The 27,684-nt window shown below is 35.3% G+C and overlaps 2 protein-coding genes across 3 annotated transcripts in view; one reads left to right on the top strand and one right to left on the bottom strand.

The window, feature by feature from the left end:
- LOC306886313 (formin-like) overlaps nucleotides 1-25,558 on the top strand; it is an 85,218-nt gene extending 59,660 nt beyond the window's left edge. For both annotated transcript variants that reach the window (XM_079443319.1, XM_079443320.1), the window contains 5 exons: nucleotides 11,482-11,574; nucleotides 15,110-15,161; nucleotides 20,558-20,707; nucleotides 22,988-23,069; nucleotides 24,785-25,558. In XM_079443319.1, coding sequence (XP_079299445.1) covers nucleotides 11,482-11,574; nucleotides 15,110-15,161; nucleotides 20,558-20,707; nucleotides 22,988-23,069; nucleotides 24,785-24,874 — 467 coding nt within the window. In that variant the 3' untranslated portion in view covers nucleotides 24,875-25,558. The remainder of the gene's footprint in view (nucleotides 1-11,481; nucleotides 11,575-15,109; nucleotides 15,162-20,557; nucleotides 20,708-22,987; nucleotides 23,070-24,784) is intronic.
- Nucleotides 25,559-27,635: 2,077 nt separating this feature from the next.
- LOC306886805 (gremlin-1-like) overlaps nucleotides 27,636-27,684 on the bottom strand; it is a gene marked incomplete at both ends in the record, with an annotated part of 537 nt that continues 488 nt past the window's right edge. The window contains one exon of the mRNA XM_079444110.1: nucleotides 27,636-27,684. This exon is cut by the window's right edge and continues 488 nt beyond it. Within this exon, the coding sequence (XP_079300236.1) occupies nucleotides 27,636-27,684 (49 nt within the window).

Below are 27,684 nucleotides of genomic sequence, written 5' to 3'. Positions count from 1 at the left end.
CAATGTTTTTGGTAATAAATTTGTGGTAAATCATAAAATCAGAATCCAGAAAAATTTAATATCTGAAAGATTTTTATTTTAATTTTAATAAAAACATTTTTTAAAATAAGTTATTCAATTGTTAACGTTTTAGGATTTTAATCGATTATACAAAATTGATTTATTGATTATTAAATTTAAATAAACCATTAAAATGTATTAAAAATAAAACTAAAAAACTGAATTTGGGTGGAATCTGAATAAAACATATTTCATAGGGCCCTAATATTGAGATCACTGACATTAAAAATATAATAAATTCTTATTTAAAAGTTGTATGAATTCAGTTGATTGTTCATCCTTTTTTATTAATAAAATTGAATTGAACCATTAAAATTGAAAACTGAAAACACAGAATTTGGGAAAAAAATAAAAGAGATTTGGAAGGGCCCTAATATTGTGATCTCTGGGTTTAAAATATTAATGAATTATTAATTTGTTTTAAGGTAAGTGGTTGCAATCCATTTATTTTAGCTACATTCAAATAAACAAATTTAGTTGACTAACTCTCAACATGTTTTTTTTTAATGTAGCTAAAATAAATTGTTTGCAACCACTTACCTTAAAAAACTTTAGTATCGTTTTTTTTTTCAGTGCAGAATATGAGAAAAATAAAACAAATTTCATAGGGCCCTAATATTGAGATCTCTGAGTTTACTGGCAATTTGAGACATCTCTTTAAATTCTAGAGGAGACACATTTGAGTCAAATTTTTCTCAGAAGAATCAAGAACCGTTTCAAATTGCTCTTCATTTAAATCCAGACACTGGCGTGTAGGAGAAATAACTGATGGACCCGAGCCCTTCTCAGAGACAGTGCGTGACATCTCGTGTGTGTTTGAGGGTTAGTGTTCGCTGATTTTACACCCGCGGTGTGTGACACGGCCCGGCGGAGGGGTCGCGACACGGGGTCAGTCTCAGGGGCCGCTTACACGCCTGAACCCTGAGAGCCGAGCGAGACGGAGACGCCCTGAGACAGCCTGACTGCCCCGCTGCCCTCTGCGCCGCTCTCTTCAACTTTTACCAGAAATCTGATCTCTATCCAGCTCCTTTACTCTTGTGAGGTTAGAAGGGTTTCATGCCTACAGTTCACCCCGATGCTACTGATGTTCTTAGTCACCTCACTGTACCACTGTTTTTGAAAGAAGTCTCTTCTGCTCACCAAGACTGCATTTATTTGATTAAATATACAGTAAAAATGCTGAAATATTATTACAATTTAGAAGAACTGTTTTCTATGTGAATATGTGTTAAACTGTAATTTATTTCTGTGATCTGCAGCTGTATTTTCAGCATCATTACTCCAGTCTTCAGTGTCACATGATCTTCAGAAATCATAATAATATACTGATTTACTGCTCAACAAACATTTCTGATTATTAGCAATGTTGAAAACAGTTTTGCTGCACGATATTTTAGTGGAAACTGATGCATTTTATTTTTCAGGATTCACAGATGAATAGAAAGTTCAAAAGAACAGCATTTATTTGAAATAATAGAAATCTTTTGTAACATTATAAATGCATTTACTGTCACTTTTGATCAATTTAATGCACCCTTGATGAATAAAAGGATTAAATTATTTACTTATTTAATCTAACTTAATCCCAAATCAGTATATTATTATGATTTCTGAAGATCATGTGACACTGAAGACTGGAGTAATGATGCTGAAAATACAGCTGCAGATCACAGAAATAAATTACAGTTTAACACATATTCACATAGAAAACAGCTGTTTTAAATTGTAGTAATATTCAGCATTTTTACTGTAAATTTAATCAAATAAATGCAACCTTGAGCAGAAGAAACGTCTATCAAAAACATTAAAAATGCGTAATTATTCCAAACTTTTGACCGGTACACTCGTAAAAATAAAGGTGCTTAAAAATGTTCTTCACAGCCATAGAAGAACCATTTTTGGTTCCACAAAGAACCATTCAGTCAAAGAACCATCTCTTTCTTAGCTTTTTATAATCTGAAGAACATTCTTTGACCACAAAGAAGCTTTTGTGAAACAGAAAGGTTCTTCAGATGTTAAAGGTTCTTTATGGAACCATTTAGATAAAAAAAGGTTCTTCTATGAAGCACCTTTATTTTTAAGAGTTTAGTGTTTATCATAATTAATTCAGCAGTCAAGATGCATCTTAGCTTGAATTCTAGCATTAAATCAATATTTTCTCATTTCTGTATAAAGCAGACACACTCGAGATAAAGAAGCGTCTAAAAGCTGAAGTGAGGTTAATAGTGGAGACAAACTAAAGTGTCAGTGTGTCTCTGCATTAATCACAGCCGGAGAAGAACATGTATGTTCTGTCTGCTGTCTCGGGTCAGACGCTTCTCTTCTGATTAAGCCACTGGTGGGGCGTGTAATTTCCCTGGGAAGCACAACCGCAATTCCGAAAACAAAACCCCACTAACCGTTTCATGCATGGAGAACACGGGAATATCCAGGCAACTTTGGGCAAAATAATGAAAACAGAAAAGAGACCAAAAAACTTCAGAGACGGAAAGCACAGCTGTTTTTCTTACATTTTAATGACAAGAGACAAACATCATCGTATGAGTAATGGTTATCAAAGAATAACAGCTCTGGACTGGCCGTTACTGAGCGTTTCCAGATGAAGCGCTCTCAGTCATGTCTCTTCACAGACGGAAGGATCTGTATGTGTTTGAGCTATGTTTGTCTCATTTACTCACATTTCTGGGTTCCCAACAATGCAGCATCAGTCTGTGAATGTCTGAAAATCGTACTTTGAGTCTGGAGGATTCGATAATCTAGAAGCTCCAGCACTGGGTACAAAGATACCGTTTTTTTTAACAATCAAAATGTCCAGTTTTTAATGTATTTGGAACGTTAGAGGAACATTCCATCCTATCATTTTGAAAACATTAAATCTGAATGTTCTCTTAACATTTAAAACACCTGTTTGTTAACTTTTAAAGAATGTTTCTTCTTGGTAATGTGAATGTTACACGAACATTCCATTTCGTCATTTTGAATATTATCTCAAATGTTTAGAACACCCATTTTTTGTATCTAAGGAATGTTGGTTCTTGGTTACGCGAACGTTAAAGGAACATTCCATTTTGTAATTTTTTAAACGTTATTAGAATGTTACATTTTAAATGTTCTCTCAACTTACCATTTCTTATAATTTATGGTTGACAATTATGGTTCAATATGCTCACGGCAGTCATGGTGCTTCGCTATCCAGTTGTTTTTGTTAGTTTTTCCTGTTTTTTGTTTGTCAAACACGATCAGTTTTGCCAGGGAGGAACTGCTAAACATTCGGCAGAACACAGCACAAAATCTCCTACCAGTTTTAGATTTTTCGGATGTTTTGCTGGACATAGTGCTCGGCACAGCGGCGGCACTGATTAAACGCAGGATGCGCAGACGGGGGAAGCGAGCCGGCGCGCTCATGAAGCTCAGACAGTGTGGATTTCGAATGCCATTGCCTAGCATCCATCTGGCGAATCTCCGCTCTCTACCCAACAAAACGGACGAACTCCTTCTGCTATCCCAGACAAACAAGGATTTTTCAAACTCTGCTGCTCTGTGTTTCACGGAAACCTGGCTGAACGACACCATTCCAGACAGCGTGTTACATCTGCCTAACTTCCAGCTGATCAGAGCAGATCACGACGCGGAATCAACGGGAAAATCGCACAGCGGCGGGACGTGATATTTTACATCAATGAGAGGTGGTGTACAGGTGTAACTGTGTTAAAGAAGATGTGCTGTTCAGATCTAGAAACGCTTCATCAACTGTAGGCCTTTCTACTTGCCGCGGGAGTTCTGCTCATTCATTCTCGTGATTGTTTACATTCCACCGCAAGCGCACAACTTTACAGAAACTCGCTGATCAGATCACAGACACAGAACAACAACACCCAGACTCTGTTTTAATCATTCTCGGGGACTTTAATAAAGCAAATCTCTCCCGCGAACTGCCAAAATACAGACAGCATGTTACATGTCCCACCAGAGACAGTAATATACTGGACCATATACACCACAATAAAGAATGCATATCACTCTGTTCCACGGGCAGCTTTGGGGCTCTCTGATCACTGCCTGGTTCATCTTATACCAACCTACAGGCAGAAACTTAAATCTGCTAAACCTGTAGTAAGGACTGTAAAGAGATGGACCAACGAGAGCAGGTTTTACAAGCCTTTTTCGACTGCACTGATTGGAGTGTTTTTGAAGCTGCTGCCACCAATCTGGACGAGCTCACAGAGACTGTAACTTCATATATCAGTTACCGCGAGGATATATGCATTTCCACCAGGACTTATGTAACATTCAACAATGATAAGCCATGGTTTACAGCAAAACTCAGACACCATCGTCAGGCCAAAGAGGACGCCTACAGAAATGGGGACAGAATCTTGTACAATCAGGCCAGGAACACACTGAATAAAGAGATTAGAGTGGCTAAAAGGACCTACGCTAAAAACCTGGAATATCAGTTCAATTCCAATGACTCTGCTTCAGTGTGGAAAGGCCTGAAAGCCATCACCAAGTACAGGACACCATCCCCCAGCACTGAGGTGAATCAACTACTTGCTGAAGATCTGAATGAGTTTTATTGTAGATTTGAAACCCCCCACACCTGTCCTGATCATCTCTCTACACAACCGTTAACACCTCCTGCAACCCCCCACTCCCCCACTCCTGTACTTCAGATTAGTGAAAAAGATGTGCGCCAGGTCTTCAGGAGGAACAAGAGAAGGAAGGCACCAGGCCCAAACGGTGTGACACCAGCCTGCTTGAAAACCTGTGCTGACCAGCTGGCCCCCATCTTCACACACATCTTCAATAGATCTCTGGAGTTGTGTGAAGTCCCTTCCTGCTTCAAACACTCCACCATCATCCCTGTTCCAAAGAAACCCAAGATAACATGATTTAATGACTACAGACCTGTGGCTCTAACGTCTGTCGTCATGATGTCATTTGAAAAACTGGTTGCTTATCTGAAGGACATCACTGGACCCTTACTGGACCCCCTGCAGTTTGCTTACCGAGCAAACAGGTCCGTGGATGTTGCAGTCAACATGGGACTGTATTACATCCTGCAACACCTGGACAAATCAGGGACTTATGTGAGGATCCTGTTTGTGGACTTTAGTTCGGACTTCAACACCATCATCCCTACACTCCTCCAGACCAAACTAACCCAGCTCTCTGTCCCTAGCTCTATCTGTCAGTGGATCACCAGCTTTCTGACAGATAGGCAGCAACTAGTGAGACTGGGGAAATTCATGTTAAACAGCCGCTCCTAAAGACCCCTCTGTCTTTACAACCTGGAGCTCAACACGCTAAAAACAGTGGAGATGATAGTGGACTTCAGGAGAAAACCCCCTGCACTCTCCCCACTCACCATCATACACAGCACTGTGACTGCAGTGGAGACATTCAAGTTCCTGGGATCCATCATCTCTCAGGACCTGAATTGGGACACTCACATCAACTCCATTGTAAAAAAAGCCCAACAAAGGTTGTACTTCCTTCGCCAGCTCAGGAAGTTTAACCTGCCACAGGAGCTGCTGAAACAGTTCTATTCAGCTGTCATCAAGTCTGTTCTGTGCACATCTATAACTGTCTGTTTTGGCTCAGCTACAAAATCAGGGATCAGAAGACTACAGAGAATGGTTTGGACTGCTGAACAGATTATTGGTGCTCCCCTGCCCACCCTCCAAGAACTGTATACATCCAGAGTGAGGAAAAGGGCTCAGAAAATCACTCTGGATCCCTCACATCCAAGTCATCCCCTTTTTAAACTTTTCCCATCTGGCCGGCATTACAGAGCCACAATTACCAGGACAGCCAGGCACAAGAACACTTTCTTCCCCCAGGCAATCCAATTTATGAACAGTTAAATGCCCCCCCCCCCCCCCCCCCCATTATGCAATAACAATGTTCAATAACCTTATATTTATTTGCTACCACCTCCATCCTTGTACATCCCTGTATCTCCTTCTATTCTATTCCATTCTATCATCTATTGCACAACTGTATATACAATCATTTATGTTTCAATTATTTTTTTATTTTTCAATTATTTGTTTATTTATATTTACATATGTGTATTTTTTTATTCTCATCTTATTTTTATTGTCTGTGTGTCGTTGTTGTCTCTGTGAACTGGAAGCATATGACACTAAAACAAATTCCTTGTATGCTCAAGCATACTTGGCATTAAAAGCTTTCTGATTATGATTCTTATGTTTAACGAATATTGTTTCTTGGTTTTGTCAAAGTTAGAGTAACATTCCATTCTATTGTTTTGAAAACATTATGAAAACATTACATTTGAATGTTCTCTCAACATTTAAACAACTGTTTTTTACATTTAAAGAACATTTCTTCTTGGTAATGTTTCATCAAAATTATTGAAAAAATTATTATACCTTTTTTAATGTATTGGAACGTTTCTAGTAGTTATGTGAATGTTCGACAAACATTCCATTTTATTGTTTATTTTCCATTTTATTGTATATTTGACTTTTTTTTTTTGAGAATGTAACATTTGAATGTTCTCTCAACATTAAAACACCTGTTTTTTTCTATGTTTAAAGAATGTTGTTGTTTTTGGTTATGCAAAGGTTAGAGGAACATTCCATTCGATCGTTTTGATATTATGAAAACATTATTTCTGACTGAAATATTTTCAAATATTTTTCTTTTTTTATGTAAAAAATGTTTTTTTATGTATTAAGAACATTTCTTCTTGGATATGTGAACGTTAGAGGAACATTCCATTGAAAACATGAGAACGTTACATTTGAATATTCTCACAAATGTTTAGAACACCCATTTTTTTGTATCTAAAGAATGTTGTTACTTGATTATGCAAACGTTAAGAGGAACATTCCATTCTATAATTTTGAGAACATTACATTTGAATGTTCTCTCAACATTTAAAACATCCTTTTTTAATGTTTAAAGAATTTTTGGGGGGCTTATGTCAACATTAGAGGGAACATTCCATTCTATAATTTTGATACCATTATCAAAACATATCTTTCTGAATGTTTTTTAAACTTTCAAATAGGGATGCATGATATTGGATTTTGCCGATATGCCGATATTTTTCAAATAATTTTAACCGATACCGATATATTTCCTTTTTTTTTTAGAAACAACACCAAGTCTCTCCTGTGCAGAAATTATAAGAAAAATATTTGTTTTAATTCTGGTTAGTTTTTAACAAGAAATTATTTGTTAGAATTAAATAAACCATAATGAAGGTTTTTTGACAGCACACTGAAGATTTGATAATAACTATAAATAAACTATATATCAATCGCTGCATTTTTTCCCCCCAGAAAGATGCAGTGTTAACCCTAACATTTTATTTTATTTATAAGATTTAACATTTGTAAATGGTCTAAAGCAAAAGCGTTGTAAAAATTCTGAAAATCTTTTAGAGCTTATGATTTGTTTAAAAAATATATTAATGAATAAATCAGTATATATCAAATTATTTAATTTACAAATGTCATGTTTGTGATTTTTTTTTTCATGCAAGCTATAGCTTCTTACCTTTAAATCAAAACATACTCATTATTTTATGACATCAATTCTTTATTTAATCAGAAACACAGTCTAAATGTTACTTGTTGTGTAGGCTATTTTACTTTTAATTTAATTACAAGTAGGCCAACAGCGCCCCCTACAGTTTAAAACTCCTTACCGAACAGGCATTAGGACCCGGGGGAGGCTGTCACTGTTGCCGCTGCATGTGCTATTACTGTTTGCTCTATCACACACCGAACGCGGTGTTCTTTACTGTACTCTGTTTAAATGCAGTGATCCAAAAGAGTGAATATAATCATCATTCAGACATGATGACATGATCTAATCACTAGCACACCCTGAGCACATGTTAGTTAACGTATTCCTCTTATTAACAAGACATATCGGCATCATTTTTTCATATCGGGACGATGCCGATATTTACATTTAAAGCCATTATCGTCCGATTCCGATATCAGTCCGATAATATCGTGCATCCCTACGGAGAAACATCCAGTTTTTTTTAAACGCATTAACATTTTATCTTATGTGAATGTTAGAGGAAAATGCCATTTAATCATTTTGAAAACATAATGAGAATGTTACAATATTCAGTATTCTCTCAACATTTAAAACACCTATTTTTATATTTAAAGAACGTTTTTTCATCGTTATGTGAACATTAGAGGAACATTCCAATCTATTATTTTGAAAATGTTCTGAGAACGTTCCCTGTTAGCTGATCATAAATTATTTTTTTAAGAATAATAATCAAAACACATCCCCTCCCCCAAGATTTAGTTTACTGGTTGTGTTTAATATTCCAAGAATATTGCTAATTTTCTCTTAACATTTATTAAAATAAAACATCATGATTAGATGTTCCATGAACATTATAATCAAATGTTTTTCTGCTAACATTACAAAAACATTGAACAAACATTAATGACGTTTTGAGAACAGAATGTTTCCTCTCAACATTACAAGAACGTATGTCAGATATGAATAATGTTGTAAGAACATTTCATAAACATTATTCAGAGGATGTTTTGTCCTAACATTTACATAACCTTTAATAAGGGCGTAAGTGTCGCATCAATGGAGCCCATATGCCTCGAGTGGAGACAATAGAGGCGTTCCTTGCATCCTCCACTGCTGCCTATGATGAAAGAGCGAATTAACCAAAACCATGCTTGTACACACATACAAACTCCGTCTCACAGGGCTTTAGACGTCATGTTTTGGAAAGTCTTTCAGGAGACAAGACATTTGTCTGGCGAGCCGGCCCGGAGTTATTTATATAGCATGCAGTGGATCATTTCCATCAGAGCAAAGCCAAAGAATTTCAGTAGATAATCCACAATTATATACAACCTCAGAGCTCTGTCAGAGCCGTATAAATCCCCGCTGTTAGCCGTCGAGATAAATCAGCTCTCGTGGTTTTACAAGTTAGTTGTTTAAAACGATGGAAGACTCAAAACTGGAACTGAAGCTCAATATTCAGTCCTGATTCATTAGGTATGTCTGGAATGATGCTGTGATCCCACTGTAGATGCTCTGTTTATTTTCAGTGTGTTATTTATTGATTTTTTTGTTTTGTTTTTGTTTTTTTTAACGCATTACATCATAAGCTGATGTCATCATTTCCATCATTTGGTTCCCCTTGTCTCTCCTTTAAGTTGCCATTAGTTCATATTTATATGAAAAATAACTTGTTTTCATGAAGTCTGAACTTAAACACTTGGTTCTGTGCATCAGATGCTGATTAGTTGGAGGTGGATTTGAAAGCATTCTTATAAGAAAGGGGTGGAGTTTAAGAGGATTAACATTTTTGTTACTTAAAAAGAAAATTAACATTAACTGACAGGAATATATTATTTCAGCTAGTTCAGTTTAATTTAGCTTGAAATACTAAAATAGCTAAAACTAGACGAGCTATAACTAATACATAAAAAATATAAACTATATAGGCATATTAAATTGACAACACAATTGCTAAAACGTTAATATTAAAGTGAAAACAGAAAATATGAAAATGAAATCTACTTCAACATTAACAAAATAAAATAATTAGTCATACAATATATCACTGACATATGTAAATTAATTTAAAACTTAATATATATATATACAAAAATACAACAAAATTACTAAAACTTTAACTGAAGTGAAAACAGAAAATATTAAAAACATTTAATTAATTTAAAATATTAACCAAAAAATATAATATATCAGTGATTCTAAAATAACCCTGACAAATGTACAGTTTAATTGTTCACAGTAAGATTGATTAATGCATTTAGAAAATAGATTTTATATATAGATTTTATATATGCGTATATATATTTATTTTCAGTCATTTTATGAAAATTAATAATCGGCACAAATGCAATCCCAGGGTTTTTTTGGTGAGGGTTGAGGAATTGTTTAATTTGATTTGTAATGAAAAACCAATAAACAAAAAAAAAACTGATTCCATTTAACCTTTTTTAAATACAGGTAATTATTATTATTTATTTTGATCCTAGAGTTAAGGAAAGATATGATGTAAAGATAAATCATAGATGAACTTAACAGCTTGTTATTCCTGAGAACAAATCAATTGAGGTTTATATAAAAACAAAGCTTTATTAAAATCCATATTACAGCACTGATAAACACATGCAGGTATTTACTAGATTCATTAATGCTAAACATATCCATACACAGATGCTGCATGTACATGTTTGGAGGGCAGAGAACGGAGCTGCCGAGTGATTTCTGTGAGTTTGTGTGAACACAGTTGTTTGGCAGCACAACAAAGACTCTGTGAAGCACAAACAACACAAACGAGCAGCGGGTCAAACTCCATCCACATCTGTGCTGCTTCTGAGACAGAGCTGAGCTGAGATGATGCTCTTACATCTCAGTCGTGTCGTCACATGACATTTACGGCTCAAAGATGCAAAGCATGCACTTAGATGATGATGATTATGTCGTATCAGAGAGATATCAAACTCACCGTCATCATAATGAGCTGCAGACTCTCAAATCATTAGGAAACTCATAAACGAGTCTCATGTTTGACACCAGATGAGCCGGTCCAGAAATCAAAAGCATTCTTGCTCTGGTTCTGTTGAATTGGCTCCAAAAGCGTCTTTGATGCTCATCTGTTTGAGATGAGAATCACACACCTCTTCCTCATGTTTCTTGTTGAACTCGTTTATGGATGTGCTAGTAACGTGATACGCAGAACTCATTAATTCACCGCTTTACTGCTTCATTCAGCAGCCCATCAGTTCCTAATATCACACCGTTCCTGCAGTATGTAGTTAGTATGCGGTGCTTTACGGGAATGTTGTGTATGCTTAACAACTCTGTGTCAGATATAAATAAATGAACTGTATGTGACATCAGCTGCTCTATTTCAAGTCATTTTGATCAGATATTTTATATTAAGTTGAATTAAAACAAAACACCTTGCATTAAAGGAAAAGTTCACCCAAAAATTTAAATGTGCTGTAAATATGTTCACCCTCAAGATTAGGATGAGTTTATTTCTTCATCAGGTTTGTAGAAATGTGTCTCTGCATCAGTGTCTCAGCAATGGATGCTCTGCAGTGAATGGGTGCCGTCAGAATGAGAGTCCAAACAGCTGATAAAAACTCTTTTTCTCTGGAGGAAGCGTTATTGTGGATTATAGGCTCGTATTGGAGTTAAAAACATCTTAATGCTGGATTTGTTTTTTTGTCTTCTCCAGATGATGGACTGGAGTGCTGTGGATTATTGTGATGTTTTATTCATTCACATCCATTGCTGAGACAGTGATGATAACTGGATGTGAATGATATCAGATGGGATGTGTATTGTTTCCGTAGGCCGTGTTCAGTAAATAATCGGTCAGTATTTCTGATTCTTCATGTGTTTGTCCTGCAGCGTGTGTGAAGGAGGTTGAGCAGGTGTGTGAAAACCCCTCTGAGGAACATCTACAACCCTTCAAGGACAAGATGGAGACCTTCGTCAGCACCGGTGAGTCTCAAAGACATCACCTTCACCTGTTAGAGAAATAAAGCATCTGAGTGGGCTGACCAGCAGGACTCGATAGAGATCGGACTATAAGACCAGACCTGGGTGAACTGGTTTTCTGGTCATCTGCTTCATCAGTAGGAGAAATCACTCAACTGATCAAAGTGAAGCTACTTGTGCATCATTCATTCATTTGTTCACAGTGTTGGGGGTAATGCATTACAAGTAATGGGAGTTACGTAATCAGAAGAAAGAATTAAATATATTATTATATTTTCCATGAAAATTAAGGACTTTTACACATTTGCATGTCAATTAAGCACATTAATATTGCTGTAACGTGTCTGCACTTTTTATTATTCACTAGATGCTCATTTCCTTAATGCTACCGTTTATTACCGATTACTTTAAATCAGCATATATTAAAGACAATGCTGCACTTTATATTTGGTCTTTTAAGAACAGGGCTTTTCAATCCTTTAAATACCACAGACCCACGAATATGATCATCCTCATGGAAAGGACACCATCATAAAATGTATTGCATAAATCCCTTGTATAACGACCCAACTGATGAAACATTTCTATTACAAATTTCTATTATTTGGAAAATTGTTTTAATCAAGTTGCATTATTCTGTTCTACTCTATTGTACATGTAATATTTATTTATTAACTTTTTATTTTAATCTTATAATTTCATTTTTTTATTTCTATATCTATTAGATTAATAATATTTATTTATTTTATATTTACTTATTTATTCTTATTTAATAATTATTTAATAACTAATCATTCATCTTAACTTAATAATTTATCTTATTATTATTTGTATAAATGTTTAATTATTTACAAATGTATTTATTTTAATATTATTATATATTTATTTACTTTAACCTAATTTATTAATAGATTAATAATATTTATCCATTTATTTATTTATATTTACTTATTCATTTATATGTTTTTGTTATTCACTAATTATTTAGTAAGTAATAATTTATCTTAAACTTTTATTATTAATATTATTATTATTTATTTAAAAAAACAAATTGACACTGTTTTTCCCAGACTTTTCCATGGACCCTCCCTTGTGGCCCCCTAAATAAGCCATCATTTTTTATTTCATAATATCTAGATATTTTTATCGTTCTTCCCTAGTGTTTGATTGGATCTGGTGTGGAGTTATTATTCTGGAGCTGTCTGTGATCATTAAATCATCTGATTCTCAGCTATTATCAGACTGACCGTGAGAAAGCGCGTCGATCACCGTGTTTAATGTCATTATATGTGTGGTTTTTATCGGTGCGACGTGTTGCTTCATAATGAAGCCGAATCTGAGGTCGGCGGCCGCTGAGAGCCGCGAGTCGCTTTTAAAGGCTGGATTTATTGTCCCGCTCAGCGTGCAGGTCCCATAACTTTCTAGTTAGCCACTACTGGTTTCATGTTTACAGACGGAGCTGAGGAGAAAATTCACACATCGCGCTCGACACGCACAAACAGCAGAGGGAGACCGCAGGCGCCAGTCCACCCCTGCTGAGACCAACGCCACTGGTCACACACACACACACACACACACACACACAGAGCGCTGTTCACACTCGCCCCCACCGGAGACCCCCAACACTCGCCTTTGAACAGTTTTGGGCGACTTCCCCCTCTTAAATCTAGGAGTGGGAAAGGTCTCCCATCACAGTAAAAAAAAAAAAGGGATGAATCTGGAAAATGCAATAAATCTGAGATCATAGGCGCGCTCTGGCCTGAGATAAATTCTTGCACCTCGGCCGGGCCGCCGCACACATCTGCCTTGCATTTAGACACTTTTACATGGAGCAGCTCCACGGGAGCCACTCGAGATCCGACACACACACACACACGTCGACACAAACACACTCCGTGAGAGGAAAACACATCAACACAAGCGCTTTAACGTCTCTGTTGTTTCTGGGGAGCTTCTGTTTCTCCTCAGATAAAAAAAATAGTCACTTTTGCATCGAAAGAGATCTCAGCAGTGCCCCCAAATGTGCTCGGATTTGTTCAATATGAGCTTCAATCATCTGGAAAAGAGCAATATAAAGACAATTTTGAGCAACAGACCTGAATGTGTCCCTGCTGCACAGAAGCAGTCATCAGTAACACAGGTATATTTGTAGCAATAGACAACAATACATTGTATGGATCAAAATTATACATTTCTCTTTTATGACAAAAATCATTAGGATATTAAGATCATGTTCCATGAAGATATTTAGTAAATTTCCTACCATAAATATATCAAAACTTCATTTTTGATTAGTAATATGCATTGCTAAGAACTTCATTTGAACAACTTTAAAGGAGATTTTCTCAATATTTAGATTTTTTTGCTCCCTCAGATTCCAGATTTTCAAATAGTTGCATCTCAGACAAATATTGTCCTATCATAACAAACCATACATCAATGGAGAGACTATTTATTCAGCTTCAGATATGTTGAAAAATGGACCCTTATGGCTGGTTTTGTGCTCCAGTGTCATGAATCAGAATCATGAAACCTCTCACAAATCGGTCCAGATCATGTATCACCTCTAAATAACAAATATTGTACATATATTTATGTTATATTTCAGTGTGAAATAGATTATTTAGATCCGCAAGGGAGTGCTAGGGGGTCCATGGAAAAGTCTGGAGAAAAACAGTGTAAAAAAAAAAATAAGATTACAATAAATTATTTAATAATTATTCTATAATAATAATTATTTACAAAACATAAAGAATAAAATCTGAATGATTCTAAACAAATCGTAAATCTAAATAAATACATAATATTAATCTAATAATAAATGACATTAAGTTAATAAATAAACAAACAAATGAATAGTAATAATAAATAAAAATTAATAAATAGATGAATAAATAGATTAGATTAAAATGAAAAAGTAAAAGAAATAATACAGTGAGTATAATAGAATAATGTGACAGAAATGAATATTCATGTATAATATATCTCTATATATATCTGTTTTAGTTTTAGGAGAAATATTGAGATGCAGTGAGAAATATTTAAGTTCATTTTTTATTTAAGTTCATATTGAGACTCAGACTTTAAGTATCTTGGTACATCTCAGCACAGTTTGAGTGTTATTTTAGTATCAATTATTTATGTTTTAAAACGTTTTTGTAACTATTTTGAATGTTTTTGTTTTCACTTAAATGTTAGTTAAAGTTTTAGTAATGTTTAGTCAGTTTTATTAGTTCTTTTATTTTAATAGATCTATATTGTATTGATACATTTTTATTTATTATTTGTTTTGGTTTATTTAGCTTTAGTTATAGAGAAATGCTGCCAAATAGCTGAAATGGAATAAGTTTAAATGATCTGCAATATTTTATTCTATGTCAGTTATCGTTTATTGTGTTTCAAATAACAGCAGCGGTGTTTCTGGTTAACTTCAGGTTATCAGATTCACTTTCTCTGGAGAATCATGAGGAGAAGCAGGAGCAAGAGTCTCATTGAAGAGATCCTTGAGATGATCTGATGTTCGTGTTTTTATTCGCAGCTCAGTCGGAGTACGAGACTGAAGACGAGCGGATGCAGGCGGCACAGAAGAGGTAAGAACCGCCGGCAGATGATGAGATAATATCACTCACCTGATGAGAAGCCTACACTGACAGCATCATGACTAATGGGATCTAATCAGAGCTCTAGCTTTGCATAAAAAACAGATATTGCTCCATTTTTCATTAGACTGAAGTATTTCTTTGATATTTTTCAGTATTGACTGAAATGTACTTGTTTTAATGTTTCTGAAAGACGTCTCTTCTGCTCACCAAGGCTGCATTTATTTGATCAAAAATGCAGTACAAATTGTGAAATATTATTAGAATTAAAAATGTCTGTTTTCCATGTGAATATCTGTTAAACTGCACTGCAAAAAATGCTTTTCTTACTTAGATTTTGTCTTGTTTCCAGCCAAGATATCAAAAAAATCTTAAATCAAGAAGGATTTTCTAGACAAGTAAAAATTATTGTCTTGTTTTCAGAAAAAACTAGTCAAAATTAAGTGAGCTTTTGCTTGAAACAAGCAAAATAATAGTTTTCTGTTTGAAATAAAACATATTTAGCTTACCCCATTGGCAGATTATTTTACTTGCTCTAAGCAAAAACGCACTTAATTTAGATCAGTTTTTTTCTGAAAGCAAGACAATCATTTCTACTTGTCTAGAAAATACTTCTTGATTTAAGAATTTATTTTTGGTATCTTGGCTGGAAAAAAGACAAAATCTAAGTAAGAAAAGCAATTGTTTTGCAGCAAAACTAAAGTAAAAACAGTGAAATATTATTACAGTTTAAAACAGCTATTTTCTATGTGAATATCTATTAAACTGTAATGTACTTCTGAGATCTGCAGCTGTATTTTCAGCATCATTACTGCAGTCTTCAGTGTCACATGATCTTCAGAAATCATTATAATATACTGATTTACTGATCAACAAACATTTCTGATTATTATCAATGTTGAAAACAGTTGTGATGCACAATATTTTTGTGGAAACTGATGCATTTTATTTTTCAGGATTCACAGATGAATAGAAAATTCAGAAGAACAGCATTTATTTGAAACAGAAATCTCTTTTGATTGATTTAGTGTGTATTACTCTTACTGCGCTTGTGCATTGATTGATGACGTCTGGCTGGTTTTGTCTGCTTGCGAGTGTTTTCTGTGCGAGGAGCAGGTGATGTTATCGTTCGCTCTTATCGTGTGTGTTCCTGACTCCCAGCAGTAATACTGCAAACTGTTTGAGCTGATTTATACGCAAGCCTTCGGCTGCCAGATGCTGCACGACGGAAAATATCTGGAACTTTTCATAGAGGGGGAAAAGGACAAACAAAGCATATTGATTATTTTTCCTTGTTTAGATTTGAGTTTTTTTGTAACCTGAAACAAAACAAAGTGAAACACACACACACACACACACTCGTATAGACTGCAGATGTCGACGTGGTGGTGTTTGAAAGAGCAGAACGGACGCCACGCTTGACTCCATGCTAATGAAGCTGTTGAATTGGCCAATATTGATCAAAAGAGGCTGGCAGCTCCAGAGTCGTTTAATTTCCCTTTAATTTTTTCCCAGTTCCCAGGAACGCACCTTGTTAAAGTGACACGTGGGTGATGGATGCGGGCCGCGGGCGATCGTCCGGACCTGGGTGGGCATCCACATGTGTCCCGACCCGAGGGAGTCACCTTTACACACAGCTAACACCCTAAACACCGCCAGCGCTTTGATCTGACGAACCAGTCTCTCGCCACCATCACCAGCAAAACAATGATTTGCTTCCTTAGTGTTTTGTCTTGTGTTCTAATTCTGGAATTAAGATGCGTTTACTTGACAAGTAAAATGACTCAAGATATTATGTCTTTTTTTATGAAACAAGTATCCAAATTGTGTTACCCCATTGGCAGATATTTTTGATTGTTTTAAGCAAAAACTAACAAGATTTGGATAATATTTTCAGAAAACAAGACATAATATTGTCAAGTAAACACATCTTAATTCCAGAATTTGTAGATATTTATACTAGAAAACAAGACAAAAATACTAAAGAAGAAAATCATTTTTGCAGCGTATTTGTGGAGCACAAAAGCAGTCTTAAGTGTCAATTTTTTTTAAATTGAGATGTATTCATCATCTGAAGCTGAATAAATAATCTCTCCATTGATGTATGGTTTGTTATGATCGGACAATATTTGTCTGAGATACAACTATTAGAAAATCTGGAATCTGAGGGAGCAAAAAAATCTAAATATTGAGAAAATCTCCTTTAAAGTTGTTCAAATGAAGTTCTTAGCAATGCATATTACTAATCAAAAATTAAGTTTTGATATATTTACGGTAGGAAATGTACTAAATATCTTGATGGAACATGATCTTAATATCCTAATGATTTTTGTCATAAAAGAGAAATGTATAATTTTGATCCATACAATGTATTGTTGTCTATTGCTACAGATATACCTGTGTTACTCATGACTGCTCTTGTGCTGCAGGGACACATATGTGCTAAGAAAGGTCTATAAAAGTCTAAGAAATGCTATTGATTTTTCTAAATCAAATAACATTATAGTTTGGGTGAAAAAAATGTAGTAGAATGTTGTAACTAACATTATAATCACGGCAAGAAAATTTGATATTTTACCGTTCTTAGTAAAAAAATAAATGTAAAAAAAACATTTTGGTTGAAAATTAAGGTAGTAGAATGTTGTAAGATAAATTTGTTTAACCTTTAAATAATATTAAATAACAATAAAGTAATTGTCCCTGTGTTGAGAAATATTGAGAGCGAATGCAGAGGCGTCTCCTTCAGTTTGAGGGTTATTCATTTCACTTTTAGTGTCAAAGTGCCTTTACAGTTGCCAGAAATATTACTTTTGGGGTGTTTTGTTATTAAAAATATATAAGCAAGCCCAGCCCAGGGGGCAAAAACACAAAGGTAATCTAATCTAACTCTCCATAAAAAGTAACTTGGTACACTCTTAGAAATAAAGGAGCTTCAGGATGCCATAGAAGAGCCTTTTTGTCTAAATGGTTTCATAAAGAACCTTTAACATCTGAAGAACCTTTCTGTTTTGTGATGAAAGAAGGTTCTTCAGATTATAAAAAGGTAAGAAAGAGATGGTTCTATGACTGAATGGTTCTCCTAAAAATGGTTCTTCGATGGCATCGCTGTGAAGAACCTTTTAAACACCTTTATTTTTAAGAGTGTAGCGCGATATTTCTGCAGAGTAACTCAATATTGTAATGCATTACTTTTAAATGTAACTTTCCTCAACATTGCCTTTAAATAATGTTTTAATCAAGAAAACCGGACATTTTAATGTTCTTAGAATATAAAACAATAAACATTGAAATAACGCTCTGAGTTATGAGAATGTTGTAAGAAACGTTTTTGTAAGAAAACATTTGAACATTTTAGAAACACTTTCAGAACAATGTTCCCCGAATGTTTTTAGCTATATTTGTTAGTGTTTGTTGTCATGTCACTGGACTGGATGGTGATGCAGCTCCGTGAGAGACGAGGAGAGATGAGTGTGTCTGTGTTATCTGTGGGTTTGTCAGGCAGGCGCAGGGCAGCAGAAATCACCACATCTCATGCATTCCAGATTAATGCTGCGCAAATCACACAGTAACGCCGTAGCTCAGATGACACGAGTGTGTGTGTGTGTGTGTGTGTGTGTGTGTGTGTGTGTGAGTGTGAGTGTGAGTGTGAGTGTGAGTGTGAGTGTGAGTGTGAGTGTGTGTGTGTGTGTGTGTGTGTGTGTGTGTGTGTGTGTGTGTGTGTGTGTGTGTGTGAGTGTGAGTGTGAGTGTGTGAGTGTGTGTGTGTGTGTGTGTGTGAGCACAGTCTGTTCTGGTTTGCACTTTACCTTAGAGGTTAAACTTAATTTACTCTAGTAAAACAGAACATGTGGTTGCATGTTTATATATTTGTTTGTGTCCCACAGTAATGAAAAACCTGCAATTATCAGGGAATTTGTAAGTTGAGAGGGATTTTTCTAATGATTGATTTATTAATGTCCTCAGCTATTTTTAAGTCATTTATATATATATAATAATTTATAATTTATAATAATTAATACTTTAAAATGTTTTTAATTTCATTTTTTATTGTCATATATTTGACTATCTTATGTTTTATAGATTATAAATATATATTTGTTAATTCTTATTATTTTATTGATGTTATTCTCGGATATGTTATTTGTTTTTATTTTGTCTTATTTTATTTTCATAAATGAATTATTCTCATTATATATTATTTATTCTAATATATTCTCAAAACATTTTCATTTCATTTAAATTTTTAATTACTGTAACATTTGTTTGGAATTGGAATATTTTTTTCCTGCCATCAGCAGCCTGAAAAAAAAAAAAATTTCAGTTTTTGCCTGCTGTAATATATTTGTCCTGCCGTGCAGGAGGCTGATGAATCTATTTTATTTTATTAAATAAAAAAAATATATATATTTTTTATTTTAATTTTGTGACCGCTGTGATATATTTGTCCTGCCGTCAGGAGTGATGATGTAGTATTTTTATTTTATTTTATTCAGTTTGTGACCGCTGTGATATATTTGTCCTGCCGTCAGGAGCTGGATGAATCAGCAGTGATACGCACCTGAGCGTTCCTGGCGTGTCCGTGTTCTCCTCGGTTGGTGTCATGTGTGATCTGTCACACGCCGGACCGTTAATCTCGCCGCTCCACTTGATTTGCGGCCGCTGAGCGTGATTTTCTGCCACTAACAGCACATTGTGTTTAAGTCTCTTTCCACGCTGTTTTACCCTTAATGGGAGTAAATCTTGTCATCATTCGTCACAACAGCAGCCGGGACAGTTTCACAGGCATTCCTGCTCTGATTTATCATAAGAGAATTAAAGCACATTATACTCAAATACTTGGCAAAAACTGTTTTTAAACCAGTCAAATAAGAAACTTGCTAGAAACAAGAGAAGTCCTATGGGATCCTGTTTGTTTCTTAGAGTTTTATTTGAGCACTTTATTTTTAAGTTGCACACTTTTTTTCCGCATTTTATGCACTAGTAAACCAGACATAATGTTCATAGAATAGTCAAATAAATGTTGAAATAACACATTTTGGGTAAAATAGTTAGTAGAATGTTGTTAGAGATATTTTAATAACCTAATTTGTTAGCTAGGAATATGCTTGTTTCTATGTAAAATACCAGCCAAAGGGTTTTGAACAGAAAGATTTTAATGTTTTTTAAAGAAGTCTCATCTGTTCACCAAGCCTGTATTTATTTGTACAGTATATATACTGACTCGTGAATGGTATAGTGTATCATGTTATAAAAAGCTTTTTATTTCAGATAAATGCTGATCTTTGGATCTTTTTATTCATCAAATAATCTTTTGATTGTCTCATCAGAGCAGATATCATGTTGACCGTGGAGACCGTCTCTCTCTGACTTTCCATGTTTCTCTTGTAGTTTCCAGGACATGGTGATGTACTTTGGGCTCAAACCCAAGTCTGGAGAGAAGGAGGTTTCTCCAAACCACATCTTCATGCTGTGGTACGAGTTCTGCAACGATTTCAAGAACACCTGGAACCGAGAGAATAAAAACATCTCCAAAGAGAGGTGAGGACCATCCGTCCATCTCTCAGTCGCTCGCTGAGTCTGACGTTTAGAGACTGAATCCGTGTTTAAACCCATCAAAAGTTCAGCCAGAAATGAAAATGTGCTGAAATGTGCTCATCCTCAGTTCATCCGAGATCAGGATGAGTTTGTTTCTTCATCAGGTTTGTAGAAATGTGTCTCTGCATCAGTGTCTCAGCAATGGATGCTCTGCAGTGAATGGGTGCCGTCAGAATGAGAGTCCAAACAGCTGATAAAAACATCACAATAATCCACACCACTCCAGTCCATCAGTTAACATCTGGAGAAGACTAAAGCTGAAACACATCCAGCATTAAGATGTTTTTAACTCAAATATGAGTCTATAATCCATAATAACTCTTCCTGCAGTGAAAAAGTGTTCTGGTCTGAATCAGGAGAGAAATCTGCACAGATCAAGCAGCGTTTATAAGACAAACAGCTCTAAACAGATATATGGCTGGATTGTGATGTGAGAGACAACAGGACGTTTTCACTGAAGGAAGCATTATTATTAGTGCTGTCAAAATTAGCGTGTTAACGCAGTTGATTCATTTTTTTCAGTTTAACACGTTAAAAATATTTAACGCAGGGGCTCACAACTGCTGCCTCTGTCTCTTTTTTCTTGCTAATTTAGTCACAGAACGTCTTTACGAGCACATGAAACAGGAGACGTCAGAGCCAGGTGCGAGTCAAACGAGCGCAGAAAGCAGTACTGTCTTCAATCGCTCGCACAAAAGCACCGGCGCGCGCTGTAGCCTTTATCATTTCATATCAAAGCGAGAAAGAAATGCAATGCCGTGGTCCGTTAAGTCATGAAGGCGATTAAAGCTGCCTTAAAACTGTGCGTGCATGTATTATATGTTATATATGAGTCAGATTTAAGAACATGTCTCTGAAAGGGTTTTCAAAACGGTCCTGGAGCATCCCAGCACTGTCTCCTCATCTAACACCAGATTCACCTCGTCAGCGCATTAATAGAGACTTTAGGACCTGAAGTGAGTCAGAAAAGGGAAAGAGAGTTGAGAGAAATACGATGCGTGAGATCCGCTTCACGTTCAGCAGCGGCAGCTCTTAAAGAAACAGCACCCAATATAATAACAGCATAACCAGCTGCTGTGATGCTGTTCATCAAAGAACAAAAGAAAAAAAGAGGAAATCAACTACTTTTATAGCTTTAAGGATTCATCTATATTTAATTTACAATTTAGTGTTTGATAACTTTATTAAATTTCTGTATATTTCCTACTTGCTGAAGGGCACAGCTAAATATGACCTTTATTATAATGGGTTTATGTGAAGATTGTTTAAAGTTCACTTAAATTAGAAGTTATTTTATTAAAGTCTAATAAATATTAAAATTGACAGCTCTCAATTATACTGTAAAGTTGAATGGCTATAAAGTTTAAATATTAGGGAAAAAAGAGCAATTTTATAGAGGCATCAGTGATACTGGCCTTCTTTTTATTATTAAAAAGATGCCATTAAACTAATATAAAAAATATAATGTCTTTATGTTGTTTCTACATTAATTTGTAGATTAAATGTGAAATTATTGCAATATAAAAGTATATTTAAAAAGTTTGAGACACATTTCTCCAAACCTGATGAAGAAACACACTCTTCTCCATCTCGGATGAGCTGAGAGTGAACACATTTTCAGCTCATTTGGCTGAACTACTCCATTAACGATCTCCCAGAAGGCCGTGTTTAACGGGCAGAAGCAGTAAAAGCAGAGGGATGTTGTCTCTCAGCGGGACGCGATCACGAGTCGAGGGCAGCGTCATAAATCCAGCACCGAGAGCTCTTCTCTTTGAAGCTCTTCTTCTCTTTGACTGTCCTCTGTTTAGAAGCGTCTCAGATTGTTTTCAGTGAAGCTTTTACAGATCAGACTTACTGCCAATATTCAGTTCTCTCTTAGAAACGCACTCAAATCATTCTCGTTAGTCACTGTTGCTCTTGTTTTTCAGTCAAAGTATCCAAACATTTACTCTAAAATCACAAATGCTACGTTTCAGAGAACATGTCATCTATCAGTTCAGTTTATTTTTGTTTCCCCGTAGTGTTTTCTCATTTTAAGCATAAATCTAACTTTAGACAGGTTTAAAAACAAAAACAGCTTGTATAAGAGGAAATGTTGACTCAGAATGATGCTTTAGTTTGACCTCCATTCACTAAAAAAACATTGTGTTCATCTGAAGAAGAAACTCCGAAATAAATGACAGAACTGTATTGTTGGTTGAATTTTGTGCTCTTTCATTTTAGACTGAAAGAAGCTCAGCAAACCGTCCAGAAAATCACAGCTGAGAAGAAAGTGGAGACGAAGAAGATCAACGCAAACAGTCTGGTGAGAAAACACTCAAACACACAGCTGTGCTGCTGATCTTTCTTATATTCAGAACACATTTAATAATGTGGATAATTCTGTTGCATGTGTTCATACCAATGAGAATCAACACCGAACACATGAATCTGCTTCAGTAGCCTCACACAAACACACAAACACATGCTTTCTTTGCAACCTAAATCAACTGAACATATGAGGTTTTAACATTATAGTATAAAATCAATGCAAAATAACTTCTGTTACCAATCAAATCAAAGTAAACGAGTGCCATTTATCATTTTACAGGTGACTTTGAACTGTTTTATGATTATTATTAGGTCTTATATTCACACACACCAACAAAAAGGAGATTTCTATAATAATAAAAAAAATGTATTTGCATAAATTGAAATTATTAGGATTTTTAAACATTGTGGTAAATAATGAATGCAAAAAAATAATGAATTTCTGTGACCAATCAAATCAAAATAAACGAGTGTCATTGATCATCTGACATATTATAGGTGCATTTTGATTGTTTTTGACAATTTCTGAAAATTTTTAGTGCTTTTTAACTTTTTTATTTCACCATTTAGGTTTTTTTACCTAGTGCTTTTATTCTGTTTTGGATCATTTTAGTTGCTTGTTTCCTTCATTTCTGCTCTTACATTCACACACACACACACACACACTCATGTTGGTTTTGCTATATTTGAGAGGACTCTCATAGGCGTAATGGTTTTTATACTGAACAAACTGTGTGTGCTATTGCCCTACACCAACCCTACACCTAAACTTAGCCCTCACAGGAGACTTTTTGCATTTTTACATTTTAAGATAAACTTCATTTAGTATTTTTAATAATTTATTTCCCTTGTGAGGACCGGCCAAATGTCCTCACAAAGTCAAAAATCTCAGGCTTTACTATCCTTGTGGGGACATCTGGTCCTCACAAGTATAGCTAAACACGTACACACTCACACGCACACTCGCACACTCACACACACACACACACACACACACACACTCACACTCACACACACTCACACACACACTCACACACACACACACACACACACACGCGCACACACACACACACACACACACACACGCACGCACGCACACACACTCACACTCTCACACTCACACGCACTCACACACACACACACACACACACACACACTCACGCACTCGCACTCACACACACACACACTCACACTCACACTCACACACACACACACACACACACACACGCACGCACGCACACACACACACACACACACACACACACACACTCACGCACTCGCACTCACACACACACACACACACTCACGCACTCACACACACACACTCACACACACACACACACACACTCACACACACACTCACACACACACACACACACACACACACAAGAATAATGCAGAGTTTAATCATTTTCTCATCAAAAACAACATAAATATCACTTCTGAGGGAGAAAATCATTTAAAAAGCATAAAATGATCAGCATAAAAAGGACATTTTTTGAGCTCAATAGAAACAAGTATCTGTTATTGTGGATTGACTGAATGCTGCATGATATTACTGATGTTAGAGTTAATTGAATTATGACTGTTATCATTCCTGTATCTCAAACAGTAGGATCGATTCTGATCAAACATGTACTTTAAATGCAGGGCTTTGGATAAAAGCATCGAGCAAATGCATGAAATTGTTTGTAAAAATCTGTTTGGCAGAAAGAACGACTGCGAATGAAAGAAGCGGGTCCAGCTGAAGCGTCTCGTCACATCCGTCAGGATCGTTCGGAGGATCTGCTGAAGATGTGAAGGTACTGAAGAGCATTTCATCATCAGATTCCAGAGTTTGGAACCACTTCCGTACGAGAGAAACATCAGTAATATCTCATCAGCAGTGCCTCGTGTTCCTCAAATCAAAACATCTTTATTATCTGTGTTTGGACTCGCTTCTGCCTTGGTGTTTGGCCAAAATGAAACTTGATGAAGCTGTTTTCCACTCCTCCTCACTGGTGAAGCCTATGCAATGTCCTGCGTTAAAACGAGAAACGTGCAAATCATATCCATGTGAGAAAACTACTGAGGAGGAACGAATCCTGCAGTGTAACAACATCCGATGATATTATTTCCATGTGTAAACGAGTGATTCAAAGCCCTATTTATTCAGAATCAAGGAATAGAATATTATGAGGATGTCAGAAAACTGATGTGTAATGAATTCTGTAATTTATCCAGTTATTTCAGGCCCGAATGTGTTGAAAACCCGAGGTGTTTTCACTGTTACAGACCTCCTGGAACATTATCACTGTCAGGTTTTATTGACATTTGTTTTGATTTCCTGTGATAATTTGTGCATTTATGAGGTGCAATAAATGTTTTGAACATCAGAACATCTGCAAAAGGAAACGCAAGAATCTCAAAACTGGAAGAAAATATGTCTTCTGATTTCTTGCATTTTATTTTTGTTGTATTATTAAAAATATTTACATTTAAATCACGTTTGATTTGCTTCATTTTTAAATACCTGAGTTTATTACAGGTGTTCAACAAAAGTAATAATGCTTTTCATAATCACTTAATAGTTCTGTCAATGCAATATTAATTTCTAAGAGTTATTGATTGTTTTAAACATTAGAAATTCAGTCCGTTTTGTCAAAATGTCTTATTTAAACGGTCAGTGTTGGATTTTTACTCATGAATATGCAAATCAAAAATGAATTTGTAATGATCTGTAACAGGAGTTTATATGAAGTTCCTGCAGTTTAATGAGTGGCGAGCTTTTGCTCTAAATTGGCTCGTAAGTTGAGCTCAGTGCGTAAAACACAGCGGGAAATTGATTTGTGTGATCAGTTATGACGCGTCTAATCGTGCGTTTGTCAGAGAGAGAGAGAGATCTGGGGTCCAAATGTTTCACCGTTTATTCATAGGATCTTCTTGAACATCTTCATTACAAGCACTATATCTACAACATCTGTACAACACGTGCGATCATTCGCTCTTCACAACTAAACTGCATATAATCTTTATGACTGATATTATAAATAGACCAATAGCATGAAGAAACTCACAGCAATCCAGCAGAAACATGAAGAACAGTGTCTCGTTCGGTCACATTAAATAAAGTCGTTCCACATAGTGGAAACTATCAGTCCTTAAACGCTCTTAATTCTAGATTTGGAGATGAATGAAGACATTCACCGTGAGTCTGTCACCATTACACCGTACAGTTCAGAGAGATTTCACCTCTCTTAGGAACAATATGTGCTGAATGTTTCCTCAACAGCAACATACACAACTCTAAATCCAACCATTTGGACATTAAAACATTAATTGAAGGTATTTTTACCAGTGAAATCAATGAAATGAAAGTAAATGAGTGCCATTGATCATTTGACATTTTTAGGTGCTTTTTGACTATTTTTAACCATTTATAGTTTTTCACTGGTGTTCCTGGAATTAAACTTAGTTTATAAAAGTACAAATACTTCATGCATCCCTTAATTAATGAGCTCAAAAAAGGCAAGTTTAATAATCTTGTTTGAAACAGTAGTTTTATATGAAAATTTCAATTTTTATGTCAGCTACCCACATTCACTACTAGTCAAAATTTGTATTAGAATTTGTTTAAGTAATATATGTTTTAAATATTTAAATAATTTTGGTACAAAATGAATACAAAATAATTTCTGTGATTGTTTTTTTTTTCTGTAGTTACATTTTTTTTATAAAAGTACAAATACTTCATGCATCTCTCAATTAATGAGCTCAAAAAACTGCATGTTGAATCATAAAAGAATATTAGCATGTTTAAAACACTAGTTTTAGATTAAATATGACACTTTTTATGTCAACTACCCACATGCACTACTAATCACATTTTGTATTAGAATTTTTAAATATTTAAAACAGTTGTGGTACAAAATGAATACAAAATAAATGTAAACAAGTGTCATTGATCATTTGATTTTTCTGGCTATTTTTCACCATTTGAGCTCATTTTGTCCTGCAGGTAGTTGATACATTTATAGGCTAAATACTGCATGCATCTCTCAATTAATGGTCTCAAAAAACTGCATGTTTAATAATATTTAAATGCTGTGTAAAGCAAGAGTTTTAGATGAAGTATGACACTTTGTTTTTGTAAACAACCCACATGCACTGCTAGTCAAAATTTTAGGTGCTTTCTGACTATTTTTAACCATCTTTAGATTTTTATTTTTAATTTTTTTAATTGGTGTATAATAATCCTGGAGTTAAATTTGTTTATAGAAGTACAAACACTGCATGCATCTCTCTTTAATGAGCTCATAAAACTGCATGTTTAATAATCTTTAAAACTCTAGTTTTAGATGAAAAATGACACTTTTCATGTTGTGCACTACTAGTCAAAATCTGGACACATTTCACTGCATTCACGTTCCTAAACGTTCCTTGATGGCAGGAAATGGGTTTGCAGACAAATCTAAATGGTGCTTGTGTTTCTGCTCTGAATCTGAGACTGTAGTGTGTAATGCTGACAGCAGATCAAGCGTGTTCGCACTGAAGCCTCGCTCTTGGTTCTCTGTTCTGGGTTCTAGTCCAGCTCGATGGAGATGCAGCGGCACTGTTTGACCCGCTGCACG

This window comes from Barbus barbus (genome assembly GCF_936440315.1).
Source record: "Barbus barbus genome assembly, chromosome: 20".
Taxonomy (NCBI): domain Eukaryota; kingdom Metazoa; phylum Chordata; class Actinopteri; order Cypriniformes; family Cyprinidae; genus Barbus; species Barbus barbus.
Note: the sequence above shows the minus strand (reverse complement) of the source record. Positions and strands in the feature narration are given on the sequence as shown.